This window comes from Seriola aureovittata, chromosome 7 (assembly GCF_021018895.1).
Source record: "Seriola aureovittata isolate HTS-2021-v1 ecotype China chromosome 7, ASM2101889v1, whole genome shotgun sequence".
NCBI lineage: Eukaryota > Metazoa > Chordata > Actinopteri > Carangiformes > Carangidae > Seriola > Seriola aureovittata.
This window is the reverse complement of record NC_079370.1, coordinates 943,408-968,094: the sequence shown is the minus strand read 5'-3', so window position 1 is coordinate 968,094 and position 24,687 is coordinate 943,408. Positions and strand designations below refer to the sequence as shown.

Here is a 24,687-nt window from a genome sequence, read left to right as displayed (position 1 = left end):
CAGAGCACATTGACTCTCAGTTGTTCCTGTGGATCATAAACACCCACTCTCACATCTAACTACAGCCTAAATGAGCAAATCCCAGATGATGTGTCTCCATCCATCCTAATATCTCTCCTCTCCACTTTGTCCCCTCCTTACAAAGGAAGTTGTCTATACAATCACTATTAGTTTAAGAGGCAGGTGGCAGGGTGGGAAAGCAGCTGCATTGTGGGGGCCCTCAGACATTTCACCCATTCTGTCTGCTGGAAATGCGATTTCCATCCATTCGTGAACATATATCTCAGGCAAAGTCTGTGTGCATGCCTGTGTGTGTGTGTGTGTGTGTGTGTGTGTGTGTGTTTTCATTCCCAATCTGTCTCCTGTGGAGGACACCTGGCAGACAGCATCAACTGTGTCTGCTCTAACAGTTTTGTCAGATGGTTTCCCAGGTGCCAAGTGAGCTCTAATAGGACAACATTGTCTCAGCCTCTCCGGAGGTTCCTAAACTTTTTAAATTGCAGTATAAATGATTGAAAGAACATGTTTTAAAAGACTCTTTCATCACAGTGTCATACAATTCAAGTGTGGTTATGAACTAATTTGCTACACAACCCCTTCTTGAGATATCACATTAGTTCAGAATTCGGTTCAAGGAAACTTGTCTATTTCTGCTTAAATGCTGAATCTGGTTATTTACTGTGTCCATCAGTATTCAAATAAAATCCTGCCACATTTGAAATTGACTCTGTTTGTAATTATGATGGGAGGATACCTTGTAAATTATATATTTGCCCCCTGAAATGTTCTGAATCCCATTTGCACCCAAATAATGAAACCTGCCTGAGAAGCAACAAGATTTTTTAACAAAATATTCCTCTGTACAATTCACTGCAGCCTCCTTTTTCTGTAACATTAGGATGATATGAATTGTAAGTGGAAGAAAAGGGAAGATAAAATTGTGAATGAAGACAGGCAAGAGTTTGAATCACTTTAACAAAACATAGTGGACAATTTATTTTTGATTTTTGATTTGTAAACAAAGGCACATTTCCAGGGGATTTCAAACTCTGACTACTTTGAAGTCCCCAGATCATTTAAACGTTATGCTAATGTTAATAGGACCTAAGAGACCTTAAAGTGCAGAGATGGAGGAAAAGCAGCAACATCAAAAATATAAAGAATAACAGTAACTGTGCAGTCAAGTACAAACTGTCCTACGGTCGTCCTCATGCTTTGTGCATTTCTGCTTAAACCCACAGAATCCAGGGTTAATGCTGAGCAACCACTGGAACCACACCGTCCACTGAGGTCAGCTAAGTGGGTTTAACCTTTAAGCACAGAGATCATGAGCAGGTCTGCAACATACCGAAGAAAGCGGTTGAGGTCTCCGTGCCGCATGTATTCGAACACCATGGCCAGTGGCTCTCCATCTGTACAGACGCCGTAGAATCGCACAATGTGCTGGTGTTGGAGCACCGTCAGCAGCTCCGCCTCCCTCTGGAAGTCCTGCCGGGTCGACTCATTGGCGTCCTTCAGAGTCTGTGACCACACAAGGATCACACATTTAAATTAACATGCTGCTTATTCTTTTTTTTAACCCATATGACAGACATAAAACTGATGGCTATAAGATTTTGCATAATACAAATAAAATACAGTACAATAAGAAACACAAAATAAACTTCAAGTTCAACACAAGAACTAATTAGACATCATGAATTAGATGTGATGACAAATTCATTTAAAATTTTTTGATAATGTGTGCTTTGGTATTTCAGATCTGTACATTGCATTATCTGAGGGAATAACTGGCCATGCTTTGGAAGAGAAGATGTTCAATCTGTTTGGTATTATGAGAATGAATTTGAGAATTAAATATGAAGAATTGACTAAAAGATGATGTGAGACAAGACACATATATAAGAACATATATATTTTTATATAAACCCGCATATCTGATGAATATTTTTGTCATATAGTGGGGCAGGTAGGCAAAACAATTGTTCATTTTATGACTAAAGCATGAAATGTTCAGCATATAATCTACATAACCCAAGATTTTATTTCAGACGATCCAATTTGTATCAAACCTCTGGTGACTTGGGACGTCATTCACCTAAGCATTTAATTCTTCCAGTTTTTGCCCCATTTATCCATTATACTCATGTATATCTTTGCCAAAATTGCATAAAGGTATGTATTTACTGCTGTGGACATGTATTATATTTTTGTTTAGAGCATCAATTTTGGAGAGGGACTGCAGACCCCACCATTTCCAAGTGTTAAGGTACCTATAGCTTGTTAAAAATACTGACAACTTCTGCTGTGTGCTCTATGGAATAACGGCACAGTATTAGTAAGCATAAAAATCATAGGAAATTAAAGTATAAAAGCTTCATAGTATAATAAGTCAAAAACGTCATAATGTCACATCTTGTCGGTTAAGTCCCTTCTGTCGTCTTCCCTCATGTCTCAAATTGTGTTTCCTGTTTTATTTGGATACTCACCTCTTTTCTCATTCCAGGTCCCTGCACTTCCTGCCCTCCTGTGCTTCCCTGCTGTGTCATTACTTAACTTGACCCTGCCCGAATGTGTTGGACCTGTGTGTCATTGTCTCCCTTGCCCCAGTTAGTCTCAGTGTTCCCTTCACTGTGTGCCAGTTCGTCTTGTCTATTTGTGTTAGAGTTCTAGCCTTTACTCTACATGTTTGTTCGCAAATACATTTCTAAATAATATATAGTGTAGTAAGGCATAAAAAAAAAAGTCATGGTATAATACAGCATAAAAACACCCAAAAACGTCAATATATTGGAAGTCATAAAAATGTTAAAAACATCATAGTATATTATGGCAGCGTGACAGTATAATAAGGACTAAAAATGTCATAGTATATGAAGGCATAAAACGTCATACTATAGTAAGGCATGAAAAGGCCCAAAAACATCATAATATAGTGAGGCATAAAATTTTCAAAAATGTGACAGTATAATAAGGCATAAGAATGTAAAAAATAGACATCGCAGTATAGTAAGGCATAGATTTGTCCATAGTATACGAAGGCACAAAACATATTCGTATATTGAAAGATAAATACATCAAATAACGTCAGTATAATAAGCCAGAAAAAATCATAGTATAGCAAGGCATAAGAATGTCAAAAACAAAATCGTGTGTTGCGGCATAAAAACATTAAAAAACGTGATAATATAGTATAGCAGAAAAAACCATAGTATAGCAACGCATAAAAATGTAAAAAAAACCGTCTTAGTATGGTGAGGCATAAAAATGTCAAAAGATATAATCGTGTATTGTGGCATAAAAACATCAAAAAACGTCATAGTATATAGTAAGGCATAAAACGTCATAGTATACTAAGGCATAAAAACGTCAAAAAACGTACTCGAATATTACAGCATAAAAACATCAAAAAACATGATACTATAGTAAGGCATAAAACGTCATAGTACAGTAGGCATATAAACGTCATAGTACAGTAAGGCATATGAACGTTATGTATGGTAAGTCATAAAAATTTCAAAAACTTCATAATATAGTAAGGCATAATAACGTCAAAAAACGCCATAGTATAGTAAGGCATAAAAATGTCAAAGAAAACGTCACAGTATAGTAAGGCTTAAAAAACATCAAAAAACATGATAGTATAGTTAGGCATAAAACATCATAGTACAGTAAGGAATATGAAGGTCATAGTATAATACGGCATAAAAATGTCAAAAACTTCATAGTATAGTAAGGCATAAAATGTAATGGTATATTAAGGCATAAAAAGTCATAAAAACATCATAGTATAGTAAGGCATAAAATGTCATGGTATAGTAAGGCATGTAAAGTCTTAGTATAGTAAGGAATAAAATGTAATGGTATATTAAGGAATAAAAAGTCATAAAAACGTCATAGTATAGTAAGGCATAAAAAGTCATGGTATTGTAAGGCATAAAAAGTAAAAAAAAATGACATAGTATAGTAATGCATAAAAAGTCATAGTATAGTAAGGCCTAAAAAGTCATAAAAACGACATAGTATAGTAAGGCATAAAATGTCATAAAAACGACATAGTATAGTAAGGTATAAAAAGTCATAAAAACGTCATAGTATAGTAAGGTATAAAAAGTCATGGTATTGTAAAGCATAAAAAGTCATAAAAATGACATAGTATAGTAAGGCACAAAACGTCATGGTATAGTAAGGCATAAAAAGTCATAAAAACGTCATAGTATAGTAAGGCACAAAAAGCCATAAAAACGATACATAGTATAGTTAGGCATAAAATGTCATAAAAACGACATAGTATAGTAAGGCATAAAACGTCATAATATAGTAATGCATAAAAAGTCATAAAAAGTCATAGTATAGTAAGGCATAAAAAGTCATAAAAACGTCATAGTATAGTAAGATATAAAAAGTCATGGTATTGTAAGGCATAAAAAGTCATAAAAATGACATAGTATAGTAAGGCACAAAAAGCCATAAAAACGATACATAGTATAGTTAGGCATAAAATGTCATAAAAACGACATAGTATAGTAAGGCATAAAACGTCATATTATAGTAATGCATAAAAAGTCATAAAAAGTCACAGTATAGTAAGGCACAAAAAGTCATAAAAACGACATAGTAAAGTAAGGCATAAAAAGTCATAAAAACGTCATACTATAGTAAGGCATAAAATGTCTTGGTATAGTAAGGCATAAAAACTTCATAAAAACGTCATAGTAAAGTAAGGCATAAAAAATCATAAAAACGACATAGTATAGCAAGTCAAAAAAACGACATAGTATAGTAATGCATAAAAAGTCATAGTATAGTAAGGCCTAAAAAGTCATAAAAACGACATAGTATAGTAATGCATAAAAAGTCATAGTATAGTAATGCATAAAAAGTCATAGTATAGTAAGGCACAAAAAGTCATAAAAACGTCATAGTATAGTAAGGTATAAAAAGTCATGGTATTGTAAGGCATAAAAAGTCATAAAAATGACATAGTATAGTAAGGCACAAAAAGCCATAAAAACGATACATAGTATAGTTAGGCATAAAATGTCATAAAAACGACATAGTATAGTAAGGCATAAAACGTCATAGTATAGTAATGCATAAAAAGTCATAAAAACGATACATAGTATAGTTAGGCATAAAATGTCATAAAAACGACATGGTATAGTAAGGCATAAAATGTCATAGTATAGTAAGGCATAAAAAGTCATTGTATAGTAAGGCATAAAAAGTCATAAAAATGACATAGTATAGTTAGGCATAAAATGTCATGGTATAGTAAGGCATATAAAGTCATAGTATAGTAAGGCATAAAAATGTCATAAAAACGTCATGGTATAGTAAGGCATAAAAAGTCACAGTATAGTAAGGCATAAAAACTCGTAAAAGCATCATAGTATAGTAAGGCATAAAAACGTCATAAAAACCTCATAGTATAGTAAGGCATAAAAAGTCATAGTATAGTAAGGCATATAAAGTCATAAAAACGACATAGTAAAGTAAGGCATAAAAAGTCATAAAAACGTCATGGTATATTAAGGCAAAAAAAGTCATGAAAAACGTCATAGTATTGTAAGGCATAAAAAGTAATAAAAACGTCATAGTATAGTAAGGTATAGAAAGTCATGGTATTGTAAAGCATAAAAAGTCATAAAAATGACATAGTATAGTAATGCATAAAAAGTCATAAAAAGTCATCGTATAGTAAGGCATAAAAAGTCATAGTATAGTAAGGCATAAAAAGTCATAAAAACGTCATAGTATAGTAAGGCATAAAAAGTCATAGTATAGTAAGGCATAAAAAGTCATAAAAACGTCATAGTATAGTAAGGCATAAAAAGTCATAGTATACTAAGGCATAAAAAGTCATAAAAACGTCATAGTATAGTAAGGCATAAAAAGTCATAGTATAGTAAGGCATAAAAAGTCATAAAAACGTCATAGTATAGTAAGGCATAAAAAGTCATAGTATAGTAAGGTATAAAAAGTCATAAAAACGTCATAGTATAGTAAGGCATAAAAAGGCATAAAAAGTCATGAAAATGACAAAGTATAGTAAGGCATAAAAATATCATAAAAACGTCATAGTATAGTAAGGCATAAAAAGTCATAAAAGCATCATAGTATACTAAGGCATAAAAAGTCATAAAAACGTCATAGCATAGTAAGGCATAAAAAGTCATAAAAACGTCATAGTATAGTAAGGCATAAAAAGTCATACTATAGTAAGACATAAAAACGTCATAAAAACGTCATAGTATAGTAAGGCATAAAAAGTCATAGTATAGTAAGGCATAAAAAGTCATTGTATAGTAAGGCATAAAAACGTCATAGTATAAATAAGGCATAAAAAGTCATAAAAACGTCATAGTATAGTAAGGCATAAAAAGTCATACTATAGTAAGACATAAAAACGTCATAAAAACGTCATAGTATAGTAAGGCATAAAAAGTCATAGTATAGTAAGGCATAAAAAGTCATTGTATAGTAAGGCATAAAAACGTCATAGTATAAATAAGGCATAAAAAGTCATAAAAACGTCATAGTATAGTAAGGCATAAAAAGTCATAGTATAGTAAGACATAAAAACGTCATAAAAACGTCATAGTATAGTAAGGCATAAAAAGTCATAGTATAGTAAGGCATAAAAAGTCATTGTATAGTAAGGCATAAAAACGTCATAGTATAAATAAGGCATAAAAAGTCATAAAAACGTCATAGTATAGTAAGGCATAAAAAGTCATAGTATAGTAAGGCATAAAAAGTCATAAAAACGTCATAATATAGTAAGGTGTAAAAAGTCATGGTATTGTAAGGCATAAAAAGTCATGAAAAACGTCATGGTATATTAAGGCAAAAAAAGTCATGAAAAACATCATAGTATAGTAAGGCATAAAAAGTAACAAAAACGTCATAATATAGTAAGGCATAAAAAGTTATTGTATAGTAAGGCATAAAAAGTCATGGTATAGTAAGGCATATAAAGTCATAAAAACGACCTAGTAAAGTAAGGCATAAAAAGTCATAAAAATGTCATAGTATAGTAAGGCATAAAAAGTCATAGTATGGTAAGGCATAAAAAGTCATAGTATAGTAGGGCATGAAAAGTCATAAAAACGACATGGTATAGTAAGGCATAAAAAGTCATGGTAAAGTAAGGCATAAAAGTCATAAAAACGACTTAGTAAAGTAAGGCATAAAAAGTCACAGTATAGTAAGGCATAAAAACGTCATAAAAACGTCACAGTATAGTAAGGCATAAAAAGTCATAGTATAAATAAGGCATAAAAGTCATGGTATAGTAAGGCATAAAAAGTCATAAAAACGACATAGTAAAGTAAGGCATAAAAAGTCATTGTATAGTAAGGCATAAAAAGTCATAAAAACGTCATAATATAGTAAGGCATAAAAAGTCATTGTATAGTAAGGCATAAAAACGTCATAGTATAGTAAGGCATAAAAAGTCATAAAAACGTCATAGTATAGTAACGTATAAAAAGTCATGGTATTGTAAGGCATAAAAAGTCATAAAAATGACAAAGTATAGTAAGGCATAAAAATATCATAAAAACGTCATAGTATAGTAAGGCATAAAAAGTCATAAAAGCATCATAGTATAGTAAGGCATAAAACGTCATAAAAACGTCACAGTATAGTAAGGCATAAAAAGTCATAGTATAAATAAGGCATAAAAGTCATGGTATAGTAAGGCATAAAAAGTCATAAAAACGACATAGTAAAGTAAGGCATAAAAAGTCATTGTATAGTAAGGCATAAAAAGTCATAAAAACGTCATAATATAGTAAGGCATAAAAAGTCATTGTATAGTAAGGCATAAAAACGTCATAGTATAGTAAGGCATAAAAAGTCATAAAAACGTCATAATATAGTAAGGCATAAAAAGTCATGGTATAGTAAGGCATATAAAGTCATAAAAACGACATAGTATAGTAAGGCATAAAAATGTCATAGTATGGTAAGGCATAAAAAGTCATACTATAGTAGGGCATGAAAAGTCATAAAAACGACATAGTATAGTAAGACATAAAAACATAAAAAAATATCATAGTATTTTAAGGCATAAAAACATCAAAAACGTCATAATATAGTGAAGCATAAAAACATCAACGAACGTCATAGTATAGCAAGGTACAAAACATCATAGTATATAATATGGGTTAAAAATGTCATCAAACGTCATAATGTCACATTTTGTCAGTTAAGTCCATTCTGTCTTCTTCCCGCGTGTCTTAAATCGTGTTTCCTGTTTAATTTTTATACTCATCTCTTTTCTCAATCCAGGTCCCTGCACTTCCTGCCCTCCTGTGCTTCCCTCCTGTGTGATTACTTGACCCAATGTGTTGCACCTGTGTGTCACTGTCTCCCTTGCCCTTTAGTCTCAGTGTTCCCTTCCCTGGGTGCCAGTTCGTCTTGTCCATTTATGTCAGAGTTCTAGCCTTTCCTCTATGTGTTTGGTTGCAAGTACATTTCTAAATAAAGACTGGTTCTTTACCTGCTGAGTGTCAAGTTGTGCTTTTGAGTCCATTCTCTGTGTTCAGCAATTACACATAGTATAGCAAGGCATAAAAAATGTCATATAGTGAGACATAAAAATGACAAAAAATGTGATAGTATAGTAAAGCATAAAAATGTCAAAAAACGTCATAGTATATTGAGGCATAAAAACTTCATACTATTGTAATGCAAAATTTAAAATAAAAAATGTCATAGTATAGTAAGGCATAAAAATTTGAAAAAAATGTCATAGTACAGAAAGGCATAAAAATGTCACAATATAGTAAGGCATAAAAATGAGAAAAAATGTCATAATATAGTAAGACATAAAAATATCAAAAAACATCATAATACAGTAAGGCATTAAACATCAAAAAAACGTCATAGTATAGTAAGGTATAAAAAGTCATAGTATAATAAGGCATAAAAAGTCATGAAAATGACATAGTATAGCAAGTAAAAAAAAACGACATAGTATAGTAAGGCATAAAAAGTCATAGTATAGTAGGGCGTGAAAAGTCATGTTATAGTAAGGCATAAAATGTCATAAAAACTTCATAGTATAGTAAGGCATAAAAAGTCATAAAAACGACGTAGTATAGTAAGGCATAAAAAGTCATAGTATAGTAGGGCATGAAAAGTCATGTTATAGTAAAGCATAAAATGTCATAAAAACTTCATAGTATAGTAAGGCATAAAAAGTCATAAAAACGACATAGTATAATAAGGCATAAAAAGTCATAAAAATGACATAGTATAGCAAGTCAAAAAAAACGACATAGTATAGTAAGGCATAAAAAGTCATAGTATAGTAAGGCATAAAATGTCATGTTATAGTAAGGCATAAAATGTCATAAAAACTTCATAGTATAGTAAGGCATAAAAAGTCATAAAAACGACATAGTATAGTAAGACATAAAAAGTCATACTAAAATAGGGCATGAAAAGTCATAAAAATGACATAGTATAGTAAGGCATAAAAAGTCATAGTATGGTAAGGCATAAAAAGTCATAGTATAGTAGGGCATGAAAAGTCATAAAAATGTCATAGCATAGTAAGGCATAAAAAGTCATAAAAACTTCATAGTATAGTTGGGCATAAACTGTCATGGTATAGTAAGGCATAAAAAATCATAAAAACGACATAGTATAGCAAGTCAAAAAAACGACATAGTATAGTAAGGCATAAAAAGTCATAGTATAGTAGGGCATGAAAAGTCATAAAAATGTCATAGTATAGTAAGGCATAAAATGTCATAAAAACTTCATAGTATAGTAAGGCATAAAAAGTCATAAAAACGACATAGTATAGTAAGTCATAAAAAGTCATACTAAAATAGGGCATGAAAAGTCATAAAAATGACATAGTATAGTAAGGCATAAAAAGTCATAGTATGGTAAGGCATAAAAAGTCATAGTATAGTAGGGCATGAAAAGTCATAAAAATGTCATAGCATAGTAAGGCATAAAAAGTCATAAAAACTTCATAGTATAGTTGGGCATAAACTGTCATGGTATAGTAAGGCATAAAAAATCATAAAAACGACATAGTAAAGTAAGGCATAAAAAATCATAAAAACGTCATACTATAGTAAGGCATAAAATGTCTTGGTATAGTAAGGCATAAAAAGTCATAAAAACGTCATAGTAAAGTAAGGCATAAAAAGTCATAAAAACTTCATAGTATAGTAAGGCATAAAAAGTCATAAAAACGACATAGTATAGTAAGTCATAAAAAGTCATACTAAAATAGGGCATGAAAAGTCATAAAAATGACATAGTATAGTAAGGCATAAAAAGTCATAAAAAGTCATAGTATAGTAAGGCATAAAAAGTCATAAAAACGACATAGTATAGTAAGTCATAAAAAGTCATAGTATAATAAGGCATAAAAAGTCATAAAAACTTAATAGTATAGTAAGGCATAAAAAGTCATAGTATAGTAAGGCATAAAAAGTCATAGTATAGTAAGGCATAAAAAGTCATAAAAACATCATAGTTTAGTAAGGCATAAAAAATCATAAAAACGACATAGTATAGCAAGTCAAAAAAACGACATAGTATAGTAAGGCATAAAAAGTCATAGTATAGTAGGTCATGAAAAGTCATAAAAATGTCATAGTATAGTAAGACATAAAAAGTCATAAAAACGTCATAGTATAGTAAGGCATAAAATGTCATGTTATAGTAAGGCATAAAATGTCATCAAAACTTCATAGTATAGTAAGGCATAAAAAGTCATAAAAACATCATAGTATAGTAAGGCATAAAAAATCATAAAAACGACATAGTATAGCAAGTCAAAAAAACGACATAGTATAGTAAGGCATAAAAAGTCATAGTATAGTAGGGCATGAAAAGTCATAAAAATGTCATAGTATAGTAAGGCATAAAAAGTCATAAAAACGACATAGTATAGTAAGTCATAAAAAGTCATACTAACATAGGGCATGAAAAGTCATAAAAATGACATAGTATAGTAAGGCATAAAAAGTCATAGTATGGTAAGGCATAAAAAGTCATAGTATAGTAGGGCATGAAAAGTCATAAAAATGTCATAGTATAGTAAGACGTAAAAAGTCATAAAAACGTCATAGTATAGTAAGGCATAAAATGTCATGTTATAGTAAGGCATAAAAAGTCATAAAAACGACGTAGTATAGTAAGTCATAAAAAGTCATACTAACATAGGGCATGAAAAGTCATAAAAATGACATAGTATAGTAAGGCATAAAAAGTCATAGTATGGTAAGGCATAAAAAGTCATAGTATAGTAGGGCATGAAAAGTCATAAAAATGTCATAGCATAGTAAGGCATAAAAAGTCATAAAAACTTCATAGTATAGTTGGGCATAAAATGTCATGGTATAAATAAGGCATAAAAAGTCATAAAAACGTCATAGTATAGTAAGGCCTAAAAAGTAATAGTATAGTAAGGCATAAAAAGTCATTGTATAGTAAGGCATAAAAAGTCATAAAAACATCATAGTATAGTAAGGCATAAAAAATCATAAAAACGACATAGTATAGCAAGTCAAAAAAACGACATAGTATAGTAAGGCATAAAAAGTCATAGTATAGTAGGGCATGAAAAGTCATAAAAATGTCATAGTATAGTAAGGCATAAAAAGTCATAAAAACGACATAGTATAGTAAGTCATAAAAAGTCATACTAACATAGGGCATGAAAAGTCATAAAAATGACATAGTATAGTAAGGCATAAAAAGTCATAGTATGGTAAGGCATAAAAAGTCATAGTATAGTAGGGCATGAAAAGTCATAAAAATGTCATAGTATAGTAAGACGTAAAAAGTCATAAAAACGTCATAGTATAGTAAGGCATAAAATGTCATGTTATAGTAAGGCATAAAAAGTCATAAAAACGACGTAGTATAGTAAGTCATAAAAAGTCATACTAACATAGGGCATGAAAAGTCATAAAAATGACATAGTATAGTAAGGCATAAAAAGTCATAGTATGGTAAGGCATAAAAAGTCATAGTATAGTAGGCATGAAAAGTCATAAAAATGTCATAGCATAGTAAGGCATAAAAAGTCATAAAAACTTCATAGTATAGTTGGGCATAAAATGTCATGGTATAAATAAGGCATAAAAAGTCATAAAAACGTCATAGTATAGTAAGGCCTAAAAAGTAATAGTATAGTAAGGCATAAAAAGTCATTGTATAGTAAGGCATAAAAATGTCAGAAAAACCTCATAGTATAGTAAGGCATAAAAAGTCATAAAAACGACATAAGGCATAAAAAGTCATAGTATAGTAGGGCATGAAAAGTCATAAAAACATAAAAAAATATCATAGTATTTTAAGGCATAAAAACATCAAAAACGTCATAATATAGTGAAGCATAAAAACATCAACAAAAGTCATAGTATAGCAAGGTACAAAACATCATAGTATATAATATGGGTTAAAAATGTCATCAAACGTCATAATGTCACATCTTGTCAGTTAAGTCCATTCTGTCTTCTTCCCGCGTCTTAAATCGTGTTTCCTGTTTAATTTTTATACTCACCTCTTTTCTCATTCCAGGTCCCTGCATTTCCTGCCCTCCTGTGCTTCCCTCCTGTGTGATTACTTGACCCATTGTGTTGCACCTGTGTGTCACTGTCTCCCTTGCCCTTTAGTCTCAGTGTTCCCTTCCCTGGGTGCCAGTTCGTCTTGTCCATTTATGTCAGAGTTCTAGCCTTTCCTCTATGTGTTTGGTTGCAAGTACATTCCTAAATAAAGACTGGTTCTTTACCTGCTGAGTGTCAAGTTGTGCTTTTGAGTCCATTCTCTGTGTTCAGCAATTACACATAGTATAGCAAGGTATAAAAAACGTCATAGTATAGTGAGACATAAAAATGAAAAAAAACGTCATATGATATTAAAGCATAAAAACTTCATAGTATTGTAAGGCACAAAACATCATAGTATAGTGAGGCATAAAAAATGTCATAGTATAGTAATGCAAATTTTTTTTTTTTAAATATCATAGTATAGTAAGGCATAAAAATGAGAAAAAATGTCAGTACAGAAAGGCATAAAAATGTCACAATATAGTAAGACATGAAAATATCAAAAAACGTCATAATATAGTAAGGCATAAAAATGTCAAAAAACGTCATAGAATAGTAAAGTATAAAAATGTCAAAAAATGTCTTAGTATATCAAGGCATAAAAATCATAGAAACATCATAATACAGTAAGGCATAAAAAGTCATAAAAACTTTATAGTATAGTAAGGCATAAAAATGTCAAACTATGGTAAGTCATAAAAAGTAATAAAAAGTCATAGTATAGTAAGGCATAAAAAGTAATAGTATAGTAAGGAATAAAAAGTCATGTTATAGTAAGGCATAAAAAGTCATAAAAACAACATAGTATATTAAGGCATAAAACGTCATGAAAAACTTCATAGTATAGTAAGTCATAGAAAGTCATAAAAACGACAAAATAAAGTAAGGCATAAAAAGTCATAAAAACGTCATAGTATAGTAAGGCATAAATAGTAATAGTATAGTAAGATATAAAAAGTCATGGTATAGTAAGGCATAAAAAGTCATAAAAACTTTATAGTATAGTAAGGCATAAAATGTCATGGTATAGTAAGGCATAAAAAGTCATAAAAATGTCATAGTATAGTAAGGCATAAAAAGTCATAGTATAGTAAGGTATAGAAAGTCATAAAAACAACATAGTAAAGTAAGGCATAAAAAGTCATAAAAACGTCATAGTATAGTAAGTCAGAGAAAGTCATAAAAACATCATAGTATAGTAAGGCATAAAAAGTCATGAAAAAAATCATAGTATAGAAAGGCATAAAAAAGTCATGGTATAGTAAGGCATAAAAAGTAATAAAAATGTCATAGCATAGTAAGGCATAAAAAGTAATAAAAAGGTCATAGCATAGTAAGGCATAAAAAGTAATAAAAACACCATAGTATAGTAAGGCATATAAAGGCATAGTATAGTAAGGCATAAAAAGTCATAAAAACTTCATAGTATAGGAAGGCATAAACAGTCATAGTATAGTAAGGCACAAAAAGTCATAAAAACGTCATAGTATAGTAAGGCATAAAAAGTAATAAAAACGCCATAGTATAGTAAGGCATATAAAGGCATAGTATAGTAAGGCATAAAAAGTCATAGTATAGTAAGGCATAAAAAGTCATAACAATGACAGTATAGTAAGGCATAAAAAGTCATAAAAACTTCATAGTATAGTAAGGCATAAAAGGTCATGGTATAGTAAGGCATAAAAAGTCATAAAAACGACATAGTATCGTAAGGCATAAAAAGTCATAATATGGTAAGGCATAAAAAGTCATAGTATAGTAGGGTATGAAAAGTCATAAAAATGTCATAGCATAGTAAGGCATAAAAAGTCATAAAAACGTCATAGGATAGTAAGGCATAAAAACTCATAAAAACATTATAGTATAGTAAGGCATAAAATGTCATGGTATAGTAAGGCATAAAAAGTCATAAAAACGTCATAGTATAGTAAGGCATAAAAAGTCATAGTATAGTAAGGCATAGAAAGTCATAAAAACAACATAGTAAAGTAAGGCATAAAAAGTCATAAAAACGTCTTAGTATAGTAAGTCATAAAAAGTCATAAAAACGACATAGTATAGTAAGGCATAAAAACGTCATAGTATAGTAAGGCATAGAAAGTCATAAAAACGACATAATAAAGTAAGGCATAAAAAGTCATAAAAACGACATAGTATAGTAAGGCATAAAAACGTCATAGTATAGTAAGGCATAGAAAGTCATAAAAACGACATAATAAAGTAAGGCATAAAAAGTCATAAAATGTCACGGTATAGTAAGGCATAAAAAGTCATAAAAACTTCATACTATAGTAAGGCACAAAAAGTCATAAAAACGTCATAGTATAGTAAGGCATAAAAACGTCATAGTATAGTAAGGCATAAAAAGTCATAAAAACGTCATAGTATAGTAAGTCATAGAAAGTCATAAAAACGACATAATAAAGTAAGGCATAAAAAGTCATAAAAACGTCATAGTATAGTAAGGAATAAAAAGTAATAGTATAGTAAGGAATAAAAAGTCATGGTATAGTAAGGCATAAAAAGTCATAAAAACTTCATACTATAGTAAGGCATAAAAAGTAATAAAATTGTCATAGCATAGTAAGGCATAAAAAGTAATAAAATTGTCATAGCATAGTAAGGCATAAAAAGTAATAAAAACGCCATAGTATAGTAAGGCATATAAAGGCATAGCATAGTAAGGCATAAAAAGTCATAAAAACGTCATAGTATAGGAAGGCATAAACAGTCATAGTATAGTAAGGCATGAAAAGTCATAAAAATGTCATAGCATAGTAAGGCATAAAAAGTAATAAAAACGCCATAGTATAGTAAGGCATAAACAGGCATAGTATAGTAAGGCATAAAAAGTCATAAAAACTTCATAGTATAGTAAGGCATAAAAAGTAATAGTATAGTAAGGCATAAAAAGTCATGGTATAGTAAGGCATAAAAAGTCATAAAAACGTCATAGTATAGTAAGGCATAAAAACGTCATAAAAACGTCATCGTATAGTAAGGCATAAAAAGTCATAAAAACGTCATAGTATAGTAAGGCATAAAAAGTCATAGTATAGTAAGGCATAAAAAGTCATAACAATGACAGTATAGTAAGGCATAAAAAGTCATAAAAACGTCATAGTATAGTAAGGCATAAAAAGTCATAGTATAGTAAGGCATAAAAGGTCATAACAATGACAGTATAGTAAGGCATAAAAAGTCATAAAAACATTATAGTATAGTAAGGCATAAAAAGTCATAAAAACAACATAGTATAGTAAGGCATAAAAACGTCATAGTATAGTAAGGCATAGAAAGTCATAAAAACGACATAATAAAGTAAGGCATAAAAAGTCATAAAAACGTCATAGTATAGTAAGGAATAAAAAGTAATAGTATAGTAAGGAATAAAAAGTCATGGTATAGTAAGGCATAAAAAGTCATAAAAACGTCATAGTATAGTAAGGCATAAAAACTCATAAAAACATTATAGTATAGTAAGGCATAAAAACTCATAAAAACATTATAGTATAGTAAGGCATAAAAAGTCATAAAAACAACATAGTAAAGTAAGGCATAAAAAGTCATAAAAACGACATAGTAAAGTAAGGCATAAAAAGTCATAAAAACGACATAGTATAGTAAGGCATAAAAAGTAATAAAATTGTCATAGCATAGTAAGGCACAAAAAGTCATAAAAACGTCATAGTATAGTAAGGCATAAAAAGTAATAAAATTGTCATAGCATAGTAAGGCATAAAAAGTAATAAAATTGTCATAGCATAGTAAGGCATAAAAAGTAATAAAAACGTCATAGTATAGGAAGGCATAAACAGTCATAGTATAGTAAGGCATGAAAAGTCATAAAAATGTCATAGCATAGTAAGGCATAAAAAGTAATAAAAACGCCATAGTATAGTAAGGCATAAACAGGCATAGTATAGTAAGGCATAAAAAGTCATAAAAACTTCATAGTATAGTAAGGCATAAAAAGTAATAGTATAGTAAGGCATAAAAAGTCATGGTATAGTAAGGCATAAAAAGTCATAAAAACGTCATAGTATAGTAAGGCATAAAAACGTCATAAAAACGTCATCATATAGTAAGGCATAAAAAGTCATAAAAACGTCATAGTATAGTAAGGCATAAAAAGTCATAGTATAGTAAGGCATAAAAAGTCATAACAATGACAGTATAGTAAGGCATAAAAAGTCATAAAAACGTCATAGTATAGTAAGGCATAAAAACTCATAGTATAGTAAGGCATAAAAGGTCATAACAATGACAGTATAGTAAGGCATAAAAAGTCATAAAAACATTATAGTATAGTAAGGCATAAAAAGTCATAAAAAAGTCATAAAAACAACATAGTATAGTAAGGCATAAAAACGTCATAGTATAGTAAGGCATAGAAAGTCATAAAAAAGTCATAAAAACGACATAATAAAGTAATGCATAAAAAGTCATAAAAACGTCATAGTATAGTAAGGCATAAAAAGTAATAGTATAGTAAGGAATAAAAAGTCATGGTATAGTAGGGTATGAAAAGTCATAAAAATGTCATAGCATAGTAAGGCATAAAAAGTCATAAAAACATTATAGTATAGTAAGGCATAAAAAGTCATAAAAACAACATAGTAAAGTAAGGCATAAAAAGTCATAAAAACGACATAGTATAGTAAGGCATAAAAACGTCATAGTATAGTAAGGCATAGAAAGTCATAAAAACGACATAATAAAGTAAGGCATAAAAAGTCATAAAAATGTCATAGTATAGTAAGGCATAAAAAGTAATAGTATAGTAAGGAATAAAAAGTCATGGTATAGTAAGGCATAAAAAGTCATAAAAACTTCATACTATAGTAAGGCACAAAAAGTCATAAAAACGTCATAGTATAGTAAGGCATAAAAAGTAATAAAAACGTCATAAAAACGTCATCGTATAGTAAGGCATAAAAAGTAATAAAAACGTCATAGTATAGTAAGGCGTATAAAGGCATAGTATAGTAAGGCATAAAAAGTCATAAAAACGTCATAGTATAGTAAGGCATAAACAGTCATAGTATAGTAAGGCATAAAAAGTCATAAAAAAGTCATAAAAAAGTCATAAAAATGTCATAGTATAGTAAGGCATAAAAAGTCATAAAAACGTCATAGTATAGTAAGGCATAAAAAGTCATAAAAACGTCATAGTATAGTAAGGCATAAAAACGTCATAAAAACGTCATGGTATAGTAAGGCATAAAAAGTCATAAAAACGTCATAGTATAGTAAGGCATAAAAGGTCATGGTATAGTAAGGCATAAAAAGTCATAATATGGTAAGGCATAAAAAGTCATAGTATAGTAGGGTATGAAAAGTCATAAAAATGTCATAGCATAGTAAGGCATAAAAAGTCATAAAAACGTCATAGTATATTAAGGCATAAAAACTCATAAAAACATTATAGTATAGTAAGGCATAAAAAGTCATAAAAACAACATAGTAAAGTAAGGCATAAAAAGTCATAAAAACGACATAGTATAGTAAGGCATAAAAACGTCATAGTATAGTAAGGCATAAAAACAACATAATAAAGTAAGGCATAAAAAGTCATAAAAACGTCATAGTATAGTAAGGCATAAAAAGTAATAGTATAGTAAGGCATAAAAAGTAATAGTATAGTAAGGAATAAAAAGTCATGGTATAGTAAGGCATAAAAAGTCATAAAAACTTCATACTATAGTAAGGCACAAAAAGTCATAAAAATGTCATAGTATAGTAAGGCATAAAAAGTCATAAAAACGTCATAGTATAGTAAGGCATAAAAAGTCATAAAAACTTCATACTATAGTAAGGCACAAAAAGTCATAAAAATGTCATAGTATAGTAAGGCATAAAAAGTCATGAAAAAAATCATAGTATAGAAAGGCATAAAAAAGTCATGGTATAGTAAGGCATAAAAAGTAATAAAAACGCCATAGCATAGTAAGGCATATAAAGGCATAGTATAGTAAGGCATAAAAAGTCATAAAAACGTCATAATATAGTAAGGCATAAAAAGTCATTGTATAGTAAGGCATAAAAAGTCATAAAAACTTCATAGTATAGTAAGGCATAAAAAGTAATAAAAACGCCATAGTATAGTAAGGCATATAAAGTCATAGTATAGTAAGGCATAAAAAGTCATAAAAACTTCATAGTATAGTAAGGCATATAAAGTCATAGTATAGTAAGGCATAAAAAGTCATAAAAACGTCATAGTATAGTAAGCCATAAAAAACCGCATAAAGACGTCATCGTATAGTAAGTCATAAAAAGTCATAAAAACATCATAGTATAGTAAGGCATAAAAAGTCATAGTATAGTAAGGCATAAAAAGTCATAAAAATGACAGTATAGTAAGGCATAAAAAGTCATAAAAATGACAGTATAGTAAGGCATAAAAAGTCATAGTATGGTAAGGCATAAAAAGTCATAGTATAGTAGGGCATGAAAAATCATAAAAATATCATAGCATAGTAAGGCATCAAAAGTCATAAAAACGTCATAGTATAGTAAGTCATAAAAACCTCATAGTATAATAAGGCATAAAAAGTCATATTAAAGTAAGGCATAAAAATATGAAAAAAAGTCATATAATAGTAAGACATAAAACATCATAGTATATCAAGGTATAAAAACGTCATATAAAAATTATATAACAGTAAGTAATGAAATCCCAAAAAACATTATAGTATAGTAACGCATCAAAATGAGAAAAAATTTCATAGTATAGCCACGCACAAAAATGTCACAGTATAATAAGGCATAAAAATTAAAAAAAAAACATTGCAGTACAGTAAGGCATAAAAACGTCATATAAAAATTATATAATAGTGAGTGATGAAAATGTCAAAAAACGTCATATTATAGTAAGGCATAAAAATTAGAAAAAAACGTCATAGTATAGTAAGGCATCAAAATGAGAAAAAATGTCATAGTATAGTAAGGCATAAAAATGTCACAGTATAGTAAGGCATAAAAATTAGAAAAAAACATTATAGTATAGTAAGCATAAAAATGCCAAAAAACGTCATAGTACAGCAAGGTATAAAAAGTAGAAAAAACGTAATAGTACAGTAAGGTATAAAAATGTCACAGAATAGTAAGGCATAAAAACGTCATATATAATATTATATTATTATTATTATTATTATTATATAATAGTGAGTCATAAAAATGTAAAAAAAAAAAACGTCACAGTATACTAAGGCATCAAAATGCCGAAAAAATGTCATAGTATAGTAAGGAATAAAAATGAGAAAAAACGTCATGGTATATTAAGGCATAAATATGTCAAAAATATTATGGTATAGTAAGGCATTAAAATGAGAAAAAACGTCATAGTATAGTAAGTACAGTAAGGCCGTGGAATTACATGACTAGCACATTAGCGAACATTCTAACCAGAAGCTAGCATGGTAGTCTGGTCTGGACCACACAGTTTCATGTTTTAGTCATTAAATGCACAATACTTCTATATATAAGCTTATCTGCTGCAGTAATATACTGAAAGAGTGTTAATTTTTCTGAACAGGGGGACAGAAGCCTCCTTAGAGTTTGAGAAATCACCAGCTCTTATTGGTTTTTGGGCTTAAAGTGAGAAGCAAAAAATCTTTAAATTAACAGCAATAAAAGTAACAAACAGTGAGGTTGGTTGTGTAGTTTTTATTTTTCCAATGAGTTTTTCTTTACTATGACCAAGAATTCCTTGTTACACAACTGCTCATGGGTGATGACGTGTTGCAATAAAAGCAGATGTCTGATTAATGGGATGATAAAGATTCATTGTCTTGTTTTTATTCACTGTGGTTTGCATTAACCTGTTGTAACATGAGCCGTGTATTAAAACCACCTGACTGTCCTTTAACAAAGACGACTCACTCAGAAACCACAGGATGTTATTTCAGTATATGGAAGATTCAAGTTTAAGTGCTGTGCTTTTCCTCACTGTAGTTGTAATAAAAAAAATTTGCTTTTAGCTCAGCATAATTTCAGACTTTGAGCAAAAGTCTACAGAAACTGTTGTTCAGAGGGAATAAAAATACATTAACAGCCAGACTGCTTTTGAAACAGTGGAGGGGAACTGGTAAGAGTTACTCACCTTGATGGCGACCAGCATCTTGTCGCTGTCGGGGCTCAGGTTGGCACACTCTGCCAGGTAGACTTTGCCAAACGCTCCTTCACCCAGCTCCCACTTCAACACAATGTCCTGTCGTTTAATATGCTGGACACCTGATTATTAGATACAGAAAAGTTCTGAAAATCTGGGTGAAAGCATCTGGGAATAAAAGTTAAGCATATTTGATCAAGATTTAACCACTTTAGTTCTTAATACTTTGTCTTTCTGTTTATTTTTTACTTATTGTCAGGCAAATAAAAATATTAGAGAAATTAATGAACAAATAACCAACGAGAATGACCTAAACACCCCACATAAAAAATAAATCAACAACAATCAAGACATTGAAATTTCATAAAATTTTTTCAGTGTGGATTCATTAACAAACTACCAAACATCAGCAGAGCGCAAACAAGGTAAGCAATCAGACTCACACATGTCTTTGTCCTTTATGATGCCGCAGAAGTACTGTGGATTCTCTACAAAGCTGGATAAACCAGAGTCTTCATCTGAGGAAGGCGGGCTGGTTCCAAAGTTCATGAAACGAAGTGACACGGCCAGGTCATCCTCTGTACCCAAAACTGATGAACCTAATGAAATGGGGAGGGAAGCAAACAAGTAAAACTGAGAGATATGTAACACCTAATCAGTCTCTAACCATTTGTGATTACAATGGCCCATCAAAAGGAGTAATTCAGAACCCATTTTTCCCCCTTTGAGGAATCGACGCTTTCCGCCACAAACTTGGTTGCACATTTGCTGGTACCATGGTGACAGATGATGACAAGCCCTAATAATCACCATCATCAGCCACGCAGCAATCAGGCCACATTGAACTGGAAAAATGACCATACAGCAAGCCTGAATGGTTAGCAACTCCTGACTACAGTGCGTATTAAAAGCCAAACAAGTGGGGCCCAAATTGTAAAACCCCACTCAGCAAGGCAAACCACAGAACCCCCAGAGTCCAACATGGTAGAAAATGGAACAACAAAGAGAGAGCACAGAGGCAATGGAGGGAAGGAAACAGGGAGCAGGGTCCACTTAGGCAATCAGGCCCACTTAGGCACTTTGAGAGTGAGAAGGGTAGATGTGTGTGTGTGTGTGTGTGTGTGTGTGTGTGTTAGGGGGTGGGGTCCAAGTAGAGCTATATCACGTCTAGCTGTTCTACCATCCATCCATCCATCCATCTTCTTTAATAGCCCTCACCACGTGGCGGTGGCCAAGGGAGGTTTCTGCCGCTGTTCTCATGCAGTAATTAAGGCACTTTAGCCTGGCCGACACAGCGGCTGCCTGTGTGCAAAGTTACAGCTCAGTGGAAATCCTATATTAGCCAGTCTCTTCTATGCTTTACCTTCAGAGAGCCTGACAGAATCCATCTGTGACTTGAAACAATTATTTAGGAGAACGCTTTTATTATGGCTCACTCTTGTTCAAATCTGCACTTTCAGATGTGGCTCTGGGCTGAGACAACTTCAACAACAGCAACAGCGACGGACAGATATGGAAACTGAATTATAGAAGTGAAGATGCTGAAAGTCACGTTGCATCAGTCGTCTGCAATAATGGATTTCTCAAAAACTTACTTTAACTCCAAACCTGTTGGCTCAAAGTGATCAGAGTCAATGCAAGATTGAGTGACACGTTTAAAGAATAGTTTGACATTTGGGGAAATATGTTTATTTGCTTTCTTGCTGAGAGTTAGATGAGATGATCAATACCACTCTCATGTCTGTGTGTTAACTATGGAGCTAGAACTGGGAGTCGATTCACTTATAATTCATCAGACAGAGAGCTGTAAGAGTATTTCATAATAAATACCAAACTGTAATGTACGTTCCTCTCCAGACATGTTTTGATTAACATTTTGTTTAACATGGTTTTCCCACATAAAAAGTGAGAAGAAAATCAAAAACTGTCTGAAAACACATCTATGTTTCCTCATTGATAAAACCTGAATCAGGCCTTGCACCCCACCCACCACCACTGCTTGCACTAGGTTGACAGGTGAAAGAGCAGAGTACCAATATGATGAGTGGGGGAAACATCAGAGAGACTAAGACTGTTTGAGCCTCAGTCAGACTCAGACGTTGTTGAGTGAGGAGTTTATTGTGCACCAAAATCAGCAACTAGAAGATGTATCTGAATGGTTAGCATAGTTCGCATTTTTTATTCGTTTGTTAACTTGTAACTGGCAGTGACTGACACCGTGCTAGTGGTTGTGCTAATGCAAACTTTCTCTCTCTGTACTGACAAGGTTTTGGGTTTAGTTTGCCCTCCTTCGTCCCATCAAGTTGACCGGATTGGTTGCTTAGGTTATAAGATGTATGAATCTCTGGCTGTCTGAATCCCTTTTTATGAGACACGGAGTCATTGGTTCACTAAAGTTCCAAGGTGGAAACAAACAGTCATGGCGTTGACTGATTATTTCGCTCATGATTTGTTTGTATTATATAAAAAAACATGATATGGATGTTAACAAGTTTAAACACTTGATTTCCATCAGAGGGGGTCTCTAAATAAGGATCCAGTGGGTAAAAGCTGTACCTTTAGCTGCTTTCCACACTCAAGGACAATTTCTTTAAAGGAATAGTTCAACACTTATTCGCTTTCTTGTCGAGGAATACACACCACTGGAAGTTATGTGTTGCAATTAGTTCTCTGCCAGGTCAGTGACTTCCTAAAACAACAACTTCTCATTTTTACAATTTGATTGTATTTAACAAACAAGATATAACATGTTGATTATTGAGCTTCAGAGGTGAATACAAACTTACGGTGTATGCCGAACTTGGAATGCTGGCCACACTTGTTAATAACCAAAACCATGATGAGAAGAAAAGTGCAGGCAAACACAGCAAGACCCACCGCCACAGACACCTGTCCAAACAAAGACGTGCAGATTTGTAGTTATACTCATTATATTGTTGATACAGTAGTCATTACATTTGCATTAGCAACGACGAATCGCGTACGTACCACAAACACTCGGCTCTCTGGGTTCTCTGTGACGTCCATGTCTGATTTGTTTGTAGGAACTGGGGGGTAGAAATGAGATTTGTTAAAGAAAAAACTTCACATCAAATCCATGCAGTTCTGAGAAGACACACTGGAGATGTTGAGGAGAATCAAAATCAACCAAAGACTTACTTGGATCCACAAGGACTGGCATGTGGGAAGTGAGAGCACAAACACTTTTATGAGCAGACAGTGAACAGATCCAATGATGCAGCCTGTGCTATCCAAGGCTGCACTGACTATTTAGCGACGTGTCAAGCATTCACATACAACCTCTTTCAATATTAAACCCTGAGCAGTGAAGGTCTGATAAAGACTGGAGCTATGGTACACCGTCTGTGTATCCGTAATGTAAATTATTCCCAAGCACCACTCCAATTATTATCACAGTGTCAGGTATCTAGTATTCTACCTCTTAACTGCTACGCCTCCTCAGCGTACATTCTATATAATAAATGCATAGTATAATTAGTGCCACGGGTGCTCAGCTCCGAGGCATCTATTAATCTTCTGTTTCGGGTTTATTATTCTTCCGCCAAATTTCGGCGCGTAACTCGTCCCGCAGCTTTGAGAAAACCCCGGTAATATATACATCAAAACGTGCGTCTTGATCCAGAAAGAGGTGCTATGACTTTGGGTGTTAAAATTCCAATTTTTCCCAAAGTTATTCCCAAAAAACTGGGAATAAATAATGCATTAGAAATGCATTGGAATTTTCTTTAGAAACCCACCTTTTTTCTACAAAATTGCACCTTTTTTCTGAGTCACCCAGCTCTCTCATACCTGCACGTAGAAATGTGATTCAAACTATAAAACGGAGGAAAACTTCTGCTCTCTCAAAAAGATAGGAACTGTTTTTACATAACATGTAAACTTTTCACACTGTGAGCACTCAAAGGAGGAGTGTAAATCACTTTTTCTTCAAAGTTAGAGTGAAAGCGTCAGTTGGCT

General features: G+C 31.7%; 1 protein-coding gene and 1 long non-coding RNA gene across 5 annotated transcripts in view; one reads left to right on the top strand and one right to left on the bottom strand.

The window, feature by feature from the left end:
• Nucleotides 1-24,687, bottom strand: part of ntrk1 (neurotrophic tyrosine kinase, receptor, type 1) — a 77,530-nt gene that overhangs the window by 10,805 nt on the left and 42,038 nt on the right. For 2 of the 3 annotated variants that reach the window (XM_056381946.1, XM_056381944.1), the window contains exons 9-14: nucleotides 23,869-23,883; nucleotides 23,698-23,756; nucleotides 23,496-23,598; nucleotides 21,153-21,308; nucleotides 20,701-20,831; nucleotides 1,349-1,521 (exon numbers count right to left, since the gene is read on the bottom strand). In XM_056381946.1, coding sequence (XP_056237921.1) covers nucleotides 1,349-1,521; nucleotides 20,701-20,831; nucleotides 21,153-21,308; nucleotides 23,496-23,598; nucleotides 23,698-23,756; nucleotides 23,869-23,883 — 637 coding nt within the window. The remainder of the gene's footprint in view (nucleotides 1-1,348; nucleotides 1,522-20,700; nucleotides 20,832-21,152; nucleotides 21,309-23,495; nucleotides 23,599-23,697; nucleotides 23,757-23,868; nucleotides 23,884-24,687) is intronic. The other variant, XM_056381945.1, reaches the window with a different exon arrangement.
• On the top strand, nucleotides 1,446-8,508 carry LOC130172955 (uncharacterized). 2 transcript variants are annotated; one of them, XR_008828356.1, is made up of 3 exons: nucleotides 1,446-2,269; nucleotides 2,507-2,609; nucleotides 8,299-8,508. It is a non-coding gene; the product is annotated as an uncharacterized LOC130172955 (long non-coding RNA). The 2 variants fall into 2 exon arrangements; XR_008828355.1 differs by lacking the exon at nucleotides 1,446-2,269 and having other exon boundaries at nucleotides 2,276-2,609.